General features: G+C 40.1%; 1 protein-coding gene across 10 annotated transcripts in view; it reads right to left on the bottom strand.

The window, feature by feature from the left end:
- The window catches only part of COL13A1 (collagen type XIII alpha 1 chain), a 152,750-nt gene that overhangs the window by 13,562 nt on the left and 123,605 nt on the right, over nucleotides 1-15,583 (bottom strand). For 8 of the 10 annotated variants that reach the window (XM_073353524.1, XM_073353518.1, XM_073353516.1 and 5 more), the window contains 12 exons: nucleotides 15,315-15,338; nucleotides 14,125-14,178; nucleotides 13,515-13,559; nucleotides 12,309-12,461; nucleotides 11,557-11,655; nucleotides 10,318-10,371; nucleotides 9,991-10,032; nucleotides 9,191-9,217; nucleotides 7,257-7,337; nucleotides 4,165-4,200; nucleotides 1,285-1,338; nucleotides 669-722 (listed from right to left, as the gene is read on the bottom strand). In XM_073353524.1, the coding sequence (XP_073209625.1) occupies nucleotides 669-722; nucleotides 1,285-1,338; nucleotides 4,165-4,200; nucleotides 7,257-7,337; nucleotides 9,191-9,217; nucleotides 9,991-10,032; nucleotides 10,318-10,371; nucleotides 11,557-11,655; nucleotides 12,309-12,461; nucleotides 13,515-13,559; nucleotides 14,125-14,178; nucleotides 15,315-15,338 (723 nt within the window). The remainder of the gene's footprint in view (nucleotides 1-668; nucleotides 723-1,284; nucleotides 1,339-4,164; nucleotides 4,201-7,256; nucleotides 7,338-9,190; nucleotides 9,218-9,990; nucleotides 10,033-10,317; nucleotides 10,372-11,556; nucleotides 11,656-12,308; nucleotides 12,462-13,514; nucleotides 13,560-14,124; nucleotides 14,179-15,314; nucleotides 15,339-15,583) is intronic. The other 2 variants (XM_073353519.1, XM_073353526.1) reach the window with 1 other exon arrangement.

Below are 15,583 nucleotides of genomic sequence, written 5' to 3'. Positions count from 1 at the left end.
AGTCAAAATAATTCTTCAGACAAAAATTCAGCAAATAAACTAACGTCTTCATTTCTATTTTAAAACGAAGATAGTTTGTGATCTAAAGCTTCAGCTCCAATGTTACACCCGCTATGTACATGAATAAACCCTGATCATGTGAGTAGTCCCATTGAAGGGCTACTTGTGTGCCTAGGGTTACAAAACTGGGCCCCAATTCTGTCTTGTCAGCCTTTGGAAGGCAGATGTTCAGTTCAGAACAGTAAACACTTGGAATGGATATGTTCAATAAAAGTACCTTAGTATAACATATGAATAGTCTAAGCATGGCTTACTTTTTATTCCAGTAATTTCAGGATCTACATTGTTACATATTTTATTCTCTATGCTTTAAAATATATTCTTCTGCTGGCTAGACTAATTATTTTTCTATTGTTTGTTTTAAAGTATTTAATTTTAAATTGAATTATTTAAATATCACTCAGGATGCTGGGACTGGGAGAAAAGTCTCTTGCTTTGAAAATGAAAACCAGGGTTTCAATTTACCATTATTTGTACAAATTCCTCAGCTTCACTTTGACATTTATATGGCAGTGAGAGAACATTTTCTCCCATTACAGCAGAGTACGCTGCTGTTGGAAGGTGAAAGCTTCATGGATGGCAGACAATTTAGAGACATCAATACTTACAGGAAGCCCAGCTGGCCCCTTTGGTCCTGCATTTCCAGGGTCTCCTTTACTGCCCTAAAATAGAGACAAAAGAGAAGATTTTTTCTATTTTTGTACACAGTATGGGGTACAAATACACTTTGATCTGGAGGTCCAACTCACAAGAGTGTAGCTGAAGTGGTACAAGCAGCAGGAGGTCCTAGCTGCCCAAGTATGTATATAGCATCTTGGAAGGTAAATGTTTGGAGTGGCTAGCGCCTCCTGCCACTTGTGCCACCACGGCTACACTCTACGTTTAGTGGCTAGCTCGATCAGAGCTAGCATGGGTATGTCTCCCCATGCTGGAATTCATACTTCCATCTTGAAGTGTAGACATACCCGTTAACAGGCTGGACACAGATGGATAAACGAACACTTCTGAAAATAATGCAAAGGGCACCTATTTCAGGGACGTTAGTTGCCTCGTAGAGAAGAAGCCAAAATATAAAATGTTTAAAAGTCACAAAGAGGCAAGTCCCAACTTCTGGAAGGAGCTGCAGTTACCGTACTTTAGAAACAGTAGCAGCTGGCACTGTCCATGAAACTTTGAAGAAGCTGGGGAGGGGTGTGTGTGTGTGTGCGTTTAAAGCTAACTTACCCTTTCCCCTTTTGGTCCTGCTGGTCCTGGAGCTCCAATTGGTCCTGGAGTACCCTGCAATTTTAGAGAGAAAAAGACATAAACCATTTTCTTCATGATCAGGCTTCTTTACAACTGAGAAACAGCATGGTCCTTGAGGAAAAAGCAGAGCTGAGAAGGAGATTCCAGTTATGTAAGGAGTCATTTCAATTACTACAGCTTTCAGGATTGATGAGGACAGTTTCTCTCAACAACTCCCACATGCAATTATAGGACCATAGAAATTGCCATACAAGATTAGTATATTTTTACAAAGCCTTATTTTTATTTGTGGGGTGGCTATCTTGAAAAATAACATTGACAGACACCCCTTTATTTGCTAGGTGACTGTAGTTTTACCCACGAGTTTGCATCCCCAGCAAAGCTGAAACCTGTAGCAGAATAAAGGCGACATTTTAAGCTTTTTTCCAAATGAGTTCAGCTGAGCAAAAATGAAATAGAATTTGCATTATTTTTTGGTAGGCAGATCATCATGCAGTTTGAAAGGTCACCATGCCGCATGGACTAATGCAGATGCACACATACACAGAGGCAAACATGAGAGAGTACCCATTCAGTCCTAAATCCTCTGTCCACCCTTTCACCGTTTGGATCACTCCACCAAATTCTAGGTCATGGTAAAGGGAAAATCCAGTGTCTGTGCTCAGCCTTTGGCCCAGGAGCAATCTCCCTTTTTCATACCAAAATTTTCAGCCACATTGAAGCTTGCTTGGATGTTGGTAAGTTAAGTAGTCAACCCAATCAGTTCTTATCTTTTTGCATTAATAATGCAGTAGGTAGGCAATAGCCCTTTTGGCCATGAGAAGTGTTATCATTCTTGAAGACAAGACAACTAATTCAGATTTTCTGTGGAAATCCTTATGATTTACACTGATGTGAATCTGGATTCAGCCTCTTGTGGACTCCTATGCCACATGTGATAACTAGGGTTGCTAATTTTGGTTGGACATATTCCTCGAGGTTTCACTGCATGACATAAGAATTAATCTTTAATTAAAGATTAATTCATCTTTAATTAAAGATTAATTCCTGGAGACTCCAGGACAATCCTGGAGAGTTGGCAACCTTAGGTCATATGAGTGTTCTGTGCCACAGTATCTAATGTTCTCCAGGCTGCTATTTTTAAATCTAAGTAAAGGATTAGGAGATTTCAAAGCACCTTTCTAAACAGAACATATTTATGCATTTTACCTTTTTAACTCTATGCCAGATCAGATCATATTATGTTGAACTGGTGAAAAACTAGCTATCCATCCAAGTTCCAATTTTTTAATTCTTTCATGGACTGCTAGAAAGGAAAATTACTTCTCAGACAGGAATGGAAAAGGGAGACCTTTTGGACCTTTTACAGTAGCTTATCCTTTTGATTGAAGGAAAAGGAAGTGGAGGTTTAATCAGGAGAGGTTGGATCTTGCAATCCTTACTCACAAAAGAAGTCCTACTGACTTCTGTAGGATGACTCATGTGAGTAAGGAGGATTATTTGTACCTGTAAGCATTTGCAGGAACTGGCTGGAGAAGTAATTCATCATGACACACACACGCCACTTGAGTGTGAACGAAAAAAAAAAAATCATTCCCTGGACTCATGCAGAGGACTGTAAGTGCACCATGGGAATTTTAACTACCTATACATTTTCTCCATTTTAAGATAGTTTAAGGCCTAGAGTCCCTAAAGATCCATAGGGAATATCTAGAAGATTTGTAAAAGTAAATATACAACTTCTTGAAACAAATATGCAAATGAGAAGTTGTCATTCAATTTCTTTTTGGGGAGAGTAATGGGGCAATTAAATTAATTCCTGTTCCACTGAAAAAGGGGAAATCAAAGTACCTCTGAAAAAGTCAACTCTGACTGTATTTGGAGGCTATATAGCATCCTATGAAGAAATAATAATACTTTGCCCTTACATAGTAATTTTCATCCAAGGATCAAAAGTGCTTTATAAAATTGGGTTAGCATCATTATTTTTGTTCCCATTTTACAACTTAGGAAAACGTAGGCACAGAGAGGTTATCTGACTTGCCCCAGGTCTCACAGTGAGTTAATGACAGAGTGAGGGACAGAACCAAGCAGTCTTGGTTCTCAGCCTCCTGCCCAACCACTAGACCTCACTGCCTCCCAGATGAATAAAATTAAAGTTAAAACTTCCACCAATGGTTTTTGAGACTTGGGGAAAGCATTTATGAAGTTGCTGAAGCTCAGGAAACTGTGTGGTGTGTTGGTGCTCACAGACGGGTGGCTAGTGCTGTTTTTCAGAAGGTTTCTCACATGCATCTCCTCCTACTGGAGAGGTGCATTTAAGGTTATAATAAGAGCTGCGCATGCAACCCATTACAATGCAGTCCTAAATGGTATATGTGAGAACAGTGCACAACAAAGCTTTTTGCCCGTATAACAAAACACGAGGTGTTACTATGTCTAAGACAAGTCTGAGGAGATGCTGTTGCACAATGCTGTAAGCAAGGCTACCACGGGGAAAGACAAGACGGAGACAGTTCACAATAGGAGGACAGAAGTACATGGCATCATGGGTTTCATGCAGAGGCTTCATTTAATATAATCCTGGTAATAATAATAAATAATAAAGTAAAAAAATGTGTAAAAGGATGTGATTAAGGCTAAAATCCCTAGTCCCAAATGGACGTACATTGTTGAGAATGACAAGAAGGCGATCTTTCACCTCTCAGTAACAATATCTAAATTTAGCATTTTGACATCCTATCCATCTTCAGGGAAAAGAAAGCTACTCATAATGTAAATGAGGGCATAGTGGGATGGACAAGACACATCACAGTACCAGGGAAGAGGAATGTAGGGTAACGGAGAAATGGAACTCACCGGTGGTCCAGGCCTGCCGTCTAAACCTGAAGCACCCTGAACAGATGGGAAAGGGTTAACAAAAAAGGCAGGAAGGAGTGGGAGGTGAGGGGAGAAAAAGGAAAGGGGGAGGGAAGAGGTGAGTGAAGCAGTGACTTGAGACAAACATATGCTTGCAATAAACAAAAACAAAAAATAAGAACTCAAGGACAGGTGATGGTACTTACAAGGAAACCAGTGAAAACATAGAGACACTGAATGCACGTAATACTGGCTAGTGCCTTTAAGATACCTTTGAAAATGCAACATTCCCTCTTACTCTGTTTCAAAGTACCACTCAGTGATCACCCTAGGGAGAAGCTGCTCTGTGCTGTTCTAGGCAAGGAGACGGGCATTGTGACAGTGGAGCTGAGGACCCTTGTAATTACAGTGTCAGGCTGGCCAGCGCAGCATTGAATTATCAGTAAAATGAAATACAGCACTGGTACTAGAGTGGAATCAAGGAGCCTAGAACCCACGCAGATATTGATAGGTTCTAGAGAGCCATCCACTGCTCAGGGAGTTCCCAGCTAGAAGTGTGTGTCAGTTTAGTGGGGACTTGCGTTCCATTTTCAAAATTGCCCATGCTTCACATAGAGAGAGTTGCAAGGTGTAGCAGTCAGATAAGGGGGTAAAGCCAGCTGTTGTGAGTGGCTGAAAATCAGATTTATATTGGGAATCTTGCTTTAGCTTCAACTTTGGAAGGGTCACTGCTGATCCTTAATTTGAATTAGAATTAAGAATTCTTGCACACCCATATAATATCTTGTAATCAATAGTGTAGGACATGTGCATGATAGTGTTGACATAGTATTTCTCAGTTTTGATCTCATTCCCCTGATTGCAGTGTGAACACCTTAATTTGTAATACTGTCTAGAGTAGCCATTTTTTAAATATGTAAGGCCCAGTTCCATAAAGGTACTTAGGTGCCTTAGACCCATTTTTAGGATCCACTGTGGCCTGCAAAACTTCTGCTCAGCTGCCACCTAAACTCACTTGGCGCCTATGTTTGTCTCTGGGTACGTGCACTGCTGTCTCAGACTAGGTGTCTGAACTCCTGTGTCCCACCTAAGCCCCCGTGCGATCCACAAAGTAGGGGAAGACAAGCAAAGGAGTCAATCTCACCCATGGGGCCCTATCCAGTCGGTACGCTCAGAGGCTGCCTACCAGGTCGGGTCCCATTCAAAATTATTATTATTAGTGGTGGTGACCTTGCAATATTTAGCCAGTGGTCAGAGCACTGACCTGGGTTGTGGGAGATCCAAGTTCAATTGCCCTTTCTGCCTGAGTGGGAGAAAGGATTTGACCCGTGGTCTCCCACCTCTCAGGAGAGTGTGCTAATCACTGAACTAAGGGATACTCTGATGTGGGACTCCTGCAGTCTCTCCTGTTGAACCTGTTCCTCTGTGAATAAATAATTAAAGGGTCATTGGAACTAGGGGACTGGGCCCTCAGTGTCCCACCTCCATGGTGGCTGCCCTAATCACAAGGCATTCTCATTCACTGTCTCTCTGGATTCCTTTGTGCGTCTGGGTCTAAATGTTTAAAGTCGGGGGGGCCAAATTCTGGTTCAATTTATTGCCCTTAGTTGAGCTCGGTGGGATTGTGCTGATTTAACAATTGATTTCTAACACATTATCTGCAGTCTATCTCTATCACAATAAATGCTAATTAAATGCTTAATTATTTCAACCACATTTAGGGGTCTACATTCTGAAAATTTGCAGGATCAGGCCATTTATATCTTAACAAGAGAGTATTTATATGTCCTGAATATGTAGCTTATTTCCTCTGAATATGGCAAATAAAATCCATCTACATCTCTATAAATATTTTGCTAACTCTCAACGGCTACATAGCTCAATAATTATGTTTCGTGTGGTTCATTTACTACCCAGTTATGTTTTTGAGGGTGAATGTGATATTGGGAGGGTTTCTGCTTTCCATATAACTCCCCTGAGAGCAAGTTTGTTTCTTGATTTATTGCCACTTGCATAGCATTATAAGGAACTGTAGATGGGGGAGCTGACAAGGAAATGTGTGAGCCAGCCCATCTGTTCAACATGCTTCCCAACCAAGTTTCATATGTCATATCCTCATTTTTGAAGTCACTTAGCACATCACTGCTTTAAACATCTTGGCACCATTGTTATAAACAAAGACATGCAATTTTTCAGCCAAAACTATCTGGACAAGAGTGCTGGGTGATAACACAAAGGCCAATAACAACAAATCACACAAGTGCACACAACAAGCTCTTTGCAGTGAATGTTTCCAGGCAGTGTGAGGTTCAGCAAAGGTGTACTTTGGTGCTTTCACTTCAGTGCTTTTTTCTGAATAGGTAAAACTCTGTGCCTTTTCTTTACAAAGTCCTTGGTTTTGATATAAAGCGACCACACTCTGATTCTTAACTCTACTGAAATTCATTAGCGCTTCCTTGATAACGTGTAACTGAGCACCACAGTAACACTGGTTTAAACATGAATATGCTGAAATAGAATATCCTTACTACATATACAAGAGAAGAATGAAACTTAATTGGATATATTCTGCTTCTGGGAAGGCATCAAGTTTTATTGCAAAAACGACAGGGATAAGTTAACTGGATTGGATAAATTAAAAAGACCCCAAAGCTTGAACAAAACCTTTTTTCAATTTACAAACAGCTCAACCAACTGGTTTCTCTTCATTTTTGCACATCTCAGCATTTTAAGGCCAGGACCAAACCCAGAAGTGCTAAAAGACCAGAAGAAAAGCTGTTCATACAGTATTTTCAGCCAGGAAAGCAGAAGGAACTTGAGGGAACCTGTTCTAATGAGATTCCTAGTCCAATTTTACAGATCCAAAGGAGAAGCTTCTCCAGTTTCAGATGCTGATCCCAACCAACTGCCCAAAACAGTTGAGGCTTGTCCATCACTAAAAACCAATAGGCACTGCAGCTCATAGGCCAGCTTTTTGTCCCTAACTCTAATTTTAGATAGTCAAATCTTTATCTGTCTCTCTTATTTTGGGATCTTTCTAAGACTGGACTATGTATGGCTTCCCAAGTTCTCCTTGCTTCCTGGAGACTTACGGGCAATCCCAGTGGACCTCGGTCTCCTTTCTCACCCTCGACACCCTTCTCTCCTTTCATTCCATCAATCCCCGCTTCCCCCTGAAGGAAGAATGGATCAGAAAATAAACCCATCATGGCACCACTTCTAAAACAAACATTTCTCCATTCCAAAGGCATAGCAGCACCAAAGATAGTATAGTAGAGGCCAAAGAAACCTTGGATAGTGTGGACCTGGTTTTCCTCTCATACTGGAGAACAACACTGTAGCTCAATTGACTTCAGTACGGTTACTCCTGATTTACACCAGAGCAGGGGAGACAAGAATCAGGGCCAATGTCTCATTACAGAATTTATGGGGAACAGAGCTCATATATTTCCCTCCCTTTGGTGTTCAGGAATTAGTGAGAAAGTAGATCTATGACAAGCAGGTGGAAGTTAAGTGTATATAATAGAGTTGGTCAGAAATTTTCCGGCACACGTGTGTCATGGAAATGTGTTTGATGAAGATTCATCATGAAATTAAAATGGAACAAAAGTGATAATTCTATTTTGAACTTTTTGGAATGGAACATTTTGGCTTTCCGCTTCTAAATGATAGTTCTTTTTTTAATTTCATACTATAAAATATCAAATGAAAAAAGCTGTAATCAGAATGAAATGTTTCAATGTTGTAACAAAATGTTTTGATCAACCAAAAACAATTTTTTTATGTGAATTTTGGTTCACAGGAAATTTTGCAATTTTTTGTTTTCATTCCATTCTGGAATGGAAGAAATTTCAAAATTGCAAAACTCCCATAGAAATAAAAATTCCAGTTCTTGTACAGCTCTAGAATGTATATATAACACATACTTGCCACCTTTCTCTTAATTATGAAAAAGCATTCCTTTTTTGGTAAAAATGGATATCATTGCCCATTCTCCCAGAAACAAATCTATTTGGCTTAGTGTATGTACTTGGAAGAGACTTCCTACCTCTAACATGCTTCCAAATGTGCTTCCAAAGGGTAGCCAATTCTCTTCCCAGTCACTAAAACTTGCCATAGGACTGAAGAGGCTATAAGGAACCTGGGAGCTTAAGGGGATGGAATATAAGACTCCATACCTAAGTTTTTCTGGACTTGTTTCTTTTAGGACCAGGCCTATATGGCCAATAGGTATCAAAGCAATTTGAGGAGGGTCATGTGTAGTTGTTCCTTCCTCACCTCTAACCAAAACTTCAGGAATTTGTATGGTCTGGGTCTTTTTGGTACATACCCACACAAACTACCAGGTCTGGATCTTTCAAAGGTTTTTCAGACAGGTGGTAGCAGTGGTTAGTGGTTTATTGAGCAACCAACATTTCTATATTTGTATGTGTACCCAACACTTGGGGACAATAGGAATGAACATCTCTGTTTTTTACAGAATGAACCAATCCTGAAAGCCAACTGGTATGCAATGTGAGGACATCTGTCCCAAAAGTGCTGTGTCCTGTTAAGGTGCCATTCCAATTGGCACCGTGAATGTATTAGGAGGATAAGCTCAGGAAGCCAAACACCTAGACTACTCAGGAGGAGTGGGTACTTCCATATTTACATCAACATCTTACAATCTTCACTGAGAGGTCATTTAAACCACCTAACTGGATCAAAGCTAAAATGTAGAGCTGGGCAGTTGAAATATGCTGTTGAAATATGCTGTCTTGTCAAAACCAAAATGTATTGCAAAGACATATTTAGTTAGGTGAAGTTTTCATCAGGAAGGTTTCTGAGGTCCAGGATGGACTCTCAGATCATAGAGAGAGACCTGAATTGAAAACTTGACCTTTTCAATACTTAAACGGATGTTTCTGACACAATGTCTGAATGTTTTATCTTCATTCCAGTGCAGAACAAAAACAAATTTTTAAACCTATGTCATTCTCCAGCCAGCTCAAGTAAAATATCAATACTTAACAGCTTATAGCCTTACCTTCGGTCCTGGAAGGCCTTGAAGACCCTATAGTTGAGATAAGAAATGGTAATATTTTATTACTATGATTTTAAATCCCAGTATCCTGGTTTCATGTGCAGTGTAATACCTTGGTTTTTTGACAAGGTGGATGAGGTAATATCTTTTATTGGACCAACTACTGTTGGTGAGAGAGACAAGCTTTTGAGCTTACACAGAGCCGATCCAATAAAATATATTATCTCACACATCTTTTCTCTCTAATATCCTGGGACCAACATAGTTACAGCAACACTGCATACAACCGTTCTCTTCTGGCATACTGAGCTCATATATGCTTAATATGACATTGTCAACTATATACATACATAGTGCTTTGGAAGGTATCATTTTTTACATTAGGGCATACTTCATGTACTCTGGTTTGGTAATGAAGAGAGTCTATCCAAAAACAGTCTGGCAGTGGTGCATGCCTGCTGCTAAGATCATTTTCCTGGTTCGTCACTCTGATTACATTTCTCTACTGGCTCCCTTTGCATCAAACACGAGCGCTTTCCTTTAACTTTAAGGCCCATCACAACATAGGGTACAGCTATCAAGCTAAATTAGTAACCTTCTGCTGTGTCAGTTTCTCTCTTTATGCTGCCATTATTTCCAACCTTTACTGCCGACCTGTGAGCTTCGCCCTCAGATACCTCTGTCTCCCACACCACTTCTTATACACAAGAAAAGCTCCATCAAAAATCTGTACAATCATTACACTAACTTCATTCAAATCTCTCCTTAAGTCTAATCCCCCAAAGTAATCAATCAGAACTTACTGCAGCACCTGGTGGGCCTTGGGGCCCGGGTGGCCCCGATACCTAAAAATCAAGGTAAAAAAGTAATTGTCATAATAAACGCTTCTGTGAAAGTACAAGGCACAGTCTACAGAAAACTAGGTTTTTGGGAGCAGTGGATGGCTGGTTATTAAATCACATGGAAAATGGTGTTTGCCACTCCAAGAAGCTCATGAAGGCTATGAGGATGCTGTCGTGTCAGTGATAAGGTGGCTGGTGTGAGACCTGCAGAGTTTCAAGAAGCACTGGTGACAAGATTCAACTGTACATCTTCTGATAGTACAGAAAAAAGTGAAGAGAGAAACTTACTGAATCCCCTGCGTCTCCTTTTTCCCCATCCTCACCAGGTTCTCCTTTCTCTCCCTGTAAACACAACAATATAACTATGTAAACAGATTTCAGAGTGGTAGCTGTACTAGTCTGTATCAGCAAAAACAACGAGGAGTCCTTGTGGCACCTTGGAGACTAACAAATTTATTTGGACATAAGCTTTCATGGGCTAGAATCCACTTCATCAGATGCATGGAGTGGAAAATACAGGAGCAGGTATAAATACATGAAAAGATGTGACTTGCCTTACCAAGTGTGAGGTTGAAGAATTCTTCAACAAAAAAACTTCAAAAACAGACTCCAACATGAAACTGCAGAACCGGAATTAATTTGCAAACTGGACACCATCAGATTAGGCCTGAATAAAGACTGGGAGTGGTTGGGTCATTATAAAACCTAAACCTAATTTCCCCCTACTGTTACTCACACCTTCTTGTTAACTGTCTGAAATGGGCAACTCTCATTACCACTTCAAAAGTTATTTTTCCTCCATTGGTATCCTGCTGTCAATTGAATTGTCTCATTAGACTAACTTCACACTTGGTAAAGCAAGTCACATCTTTTCATGTATTTATACCTGCTCCTGTATTTTCCACTCTAGGCATCTGATGAAGTGGGTTCTAGCCCACGAAAGCTTCTTCTCAAATAAATTTGTTAGTCTCTAAGGTGCCACAAGGACTCCTTGTTGTTTTTTGTATGTAAACAGAAGCACCAGTGAGAGTCTAGCTCCACCAACAGCCAACTGTGAAACAGCCACAAGTTTAGAAATAGCAATCCCTTCAAGGAGGAAAGAGAACTTAGCATTTATTTACAAACATCATTCATCTGCATCCCTTTCTGCTCCCCTGAACATCTGTGCCAATATTATGCAGTGTGTGAAGGTTCAGGTCCCTGAAAGTGTTATCCCAGGATGGATTTTCAGTTTAGGGATTATTCTCTTAAATCCTAGAGTTGGGGTATGGAGAGTATAGCTAGGATCTGCTATTATTTCACCAGCATGCAGGGTAAATTTTTCAAAAGTGCAAAGCAATTTAGAAGAAAAGTCCTATTGACTCTCATTGAGACTTAGGATTCTATATCCCTAAGTCACTTTTGAATGGATCTAAGGCTCCTAAATTATGTAATCCCTTTTGAACATGTAACTCTCAGAGTTCTGGTGCTTGCTCTGTCCTCAGTTTAACCCAACTTGAAAATTCATTCTTTCTTTTGCACTCTTACTGTCAATCCTGGAAGTCCAATTAGACCTGGTAATCCTGAAGGTCCTGGTATCCCTTGGTCACCTCGTTCTCCTTTCTCCCCATTTGGGCCATCAAGACCCTACAGATCAAGAAAGACTTTTGTTTCTTGCAATACTAAATCATGCAAATAAAAGATAGACATAATGTTAAACTGAAATATGAAAAGCTCCTTTAGTTCCTTGAGTGGCATGGGTGATGTTAATGTTCTCCACTTCACTCCACTTGAAATCAGAGGGTTACTGGTGCATGCTATCTGGTTTTGTAGTTGTGAAGTGCTTCATTGCTCCTTGTGAAGTCAATGGGAATACCCACATGCTTAAAGTTATGCTCATGCTTAAGTGTTTTCCTGGATTAGTGCCAAAATCTCATCCTAACAACTAATTCTTATGGGACTGAGAGCAATAGTCAGTTATTAATAACCTTGTGGAAATACATAAGAGACACGGTGTCTTTTAATCTGTAAAGCATTATTAATCCACTATTACTTTATTCAGAGAAACAATTAGGATGTGTCACTCAGAGAGCAGCCAGGGTTTTCAACCCTGAAAGACTGATGTGATTACTTCTACCTGTACATGCACTGTACACTAAGGAGGGTCTCTGTCCCTAAAGTTCACATTCAAGGCCCTCAACATCTGCAAGTGTTTGCACCCAGGCTTTTGGTTCATGTCCATCTCCGCCGTGACTCTTTACAAACACAACTCACTGCTATGATGTGTTGTATTTACTCACCGGAGAGCCAGCTTCTCCTGCCTCCCCCTTTTCCCCCTTTGCTCCTGGGGTCCCCGTAAGTCCAGTCTCTCCCTTCGCTCCTGGAGGTCCCTCCTTTCCTGGGGGCCCTTGGGGACCAGGAGGCCCCACCTCTCCTGATTTACCTCGTGGCCCCTAAAAAGATATCCACATGATTTAAAAATAATACTTCCACAGTTAGGGAAAGAAATCAAAGTATGGGGCTTAGTTCACTGGAGTCTCTGGGCCTGACTCTCATTCACAATGAAACTCCTTTACACTGCTCAGGCAGTGTAATGGAGCCTTACAGTGAGTGTAATCAAATGTAATTCACAGAGGAATATGGGGGAGGGAGGCTTAGTGTAAATGAGATTTAGTCCCTCTCGTTCTATTACAAGATACAGTCTGGTGGTTTACACAGAGGCAGTGCTTAGCATAGGAGTAGATGTCATTGGACAACACTCTCCTCTTGTCCATGGACAACTAATGTGAAATTTGCAGTTTTCCTTTATCAACATTTTTGGGGTGAAAGAGGAATGTTTGATGAAGTAGTGACTAAAAGTCCAAAATTATAAGCAGTGCTTAAGCACTTTGCTGAATCAGACCCTAGGGGACTACTCATGTGCTTAGCGTTAAACATATCGCTAAGTGCTTTGCTGGTTCAGGGTCAGAGCATGCAGCAGCTAGCGGGACTGAGCCTTAATGGGTCTGATTCTGCTTTCATGTAAACTAGTGTAAATCAGGAGTAACACCAATGTTCTTACATTGCTGTAAATCTGGTACAAATGAGAGATGAATTAGAGTGTATATCTTTCACATATACAAAAAAAGGTGAAAAAGGATGTGCTGAATGGTTCATGTACATATATTATTTAGAACTGGTCAAAATTTTCAAAATTCAATTTGCCATCCCCTTGTCCCCCCAAAAAATGGATGAATTTTTTTGCAAAAATGTTTATGAAAAACGAATCCTGTCCTTGAGCAGCTACAGTGCTGCTCAAGAAAATTTCAGAATTGAATAGGTTGATGAAAACTTGTGGTGAGATTTTGAATTTCCGTGGAAAAGAGAGGAGACATCATTAGAAAAATGTTCATGGAAAAATATTCCCATGGTTGACTAGCTCCAATTATTATCAGCCATTAAATTCCCAAATCCAGCAACAGAGAAGAGTCATAACACTCATCTTCAAATGGCATCTCTCATCTTACCTTCTCTCCATCGTGTCCAGGAGGACCCGGCAAACCAATTTCACCCTAAAGTGCAAAATCATCATAGATCATTTTTTAAAAGTGTTATTTTGCCTACTTTTACATGGGGCTTGGAAACTGGAAGATGGGGCTTGTGCTATGGAAACAGTCAACAGCAATGACTATGGGAGAGCTAGTTACTCATTACTAATAACCACAAAAATAAAGGCTGCAAATGCTTAAGAAACAGGGCTCAAAACAATGTCAGAATTTTAAGGGTGCATAACTCCAATATAGTTGTTCATACTGATTGGCAGTTCATGGCCTGGACTAGACTGTAACCATGCACTGAGATTAACTCTAATATGCAGTTGTTTGAAGGACAGTGGGAGTAAGAAATCATTCTCCTTCCTTGAGCCAAGGCCATGCCTGGTCATTGTGGGAGGAATGTGAGATATGGAGAAGGCAAAGAAATGATAACTAAGCATGTACAGAGTGCAAGGAGGAGAAGGATTGCAGAATGTCATGGGTGATGCAGGTGGACAAGGAGCATAATAGCATCAGTATTCCAGCCTTTGATTCTCATGCATTTCTACTTATCTTTTTATGCATGACAAAGGGAAAGTGGTACCTTCTGTCCTGGTTGCCCTGGGGTCCCAGCTACTCCTGGAAGTCCAGGAGGTCCCTAAATAAGAAAAATATGCAAATGACATTTTTTTCAAAACCTTCTCATATTGGAGGGAAGGCAGAATTGTATTTTCTTTACATTTTTGTACTGGCAATCCTGAAATATATTAACTTGGAAAATGAATAACTAACAGTGGGCTACTGAATAACCAACAGTAGCAATTCAAAGTCAAATTCGGCCACAGATTTATTTCTCCACTTGATGAACAAAAAAAAATTACTATGAAAATGGCATTTTTGATTATCTGCTTCCGATAATGAAGTCAATTAAAATAATTATTTGCTATTGATAATAAATATATTCTGCTTGTAATCTGGTACCCAAATAGAGAACATAGATAGCAGGAAAATTCTATATTTCTGAGTTCCCCAGTGCAGGTTAAATTTAATTAAGTGACAAAGTATCACAAATTTAGCAGCGGTAGAAATGATTTATTTACCTGCAATTTTCAAAGTGCCTCAATTTTTGGGTACCCAGCTTAAGACATGCATGTTGTCATAAAGGTGAGCACTCAAAAATGGAAGCCCCCAAAATAAGAAGCCACTACTGGAAACGCTGGCTGATATGCAAGTTCCTAATGTGCACATCATCATAGTATCTGTTTGCTACATATAAAATTAAAGGTCATAGCTATTTGATAATGGTCCTAGTTCTTCATCCCATTTTAAATTGCCCCCTCAACTGGGATTAATATTGATGTCTATCTCCCACAAGAAACAGTGTGGGGCTATCATACATCTCTGGTATTAGGGAAGGGCATGCTTAAGAGAGGAGACTTTCACTGGCCTTGAAAACAGAACTACTTAGGCCCACCCTGACCTGCACTGGGCTTTCCTTACTTTGATCCTCTCTGCTGTCTGAGTGCCTGACCAGCAGCATTACTTTTACAAAGCAGGTAAACAAATAGTACTAATAATACAAGAGCCTCAGGAGTAAAACACAAGAAGTATCCTTCTTTTAGCTGTCAGTGCTGCTTTTCAGTGTCAGCATGAAACTGTAAAGGCCAGATATTCTTGTGGCATAGAATTAAAAGTTTGCCAGTCTGTATCACTGCCTACTTTCCTCTAGCTGTTACTAAAATCCAGTTACTTCTTCAAAAAACAAAACGCCCAGCGAGAAGAGTAAGAACTCACCATCAGGGCCAACGTTCGTATTTCCTAAAAATTAAAATAAATAAATAAATACAAATAACAGTCTCACTTGAAAGTTAAACTATTTCTGAACACAGTATTTGTGTTTTTTTTTTCTCTTTTAACACTATACTGGTTAAGATGACTAGGAAGTATATTACAGGCATTAAATAAAAATAAGCAGAAAAGTAGCCTCAGCTCCCTTTGTAATAGTATTCCAGAAATGTACTCCTTCTGTGCTGGGAGCACTATGGGGCTGTCAGGAAGGCTGG

This window comes from Lepidochelys kempii, chromosome 7, assembly GCF_965140265.1.
Source record: "Lepidochelys kempii isolate rLepKem1 chromosome 7, rLepKem1.hap2, whole genome shotgun sequence".
NCBI classification, from domain to species: Eukaryota; Metazoa; Chordata; order Testudines; family Cheloniidae; genus Lepidochelys; species Lepidochelys kempii.
This window is presented reverse-complemented; position numbering and strand designations above follow the sequence as displayed.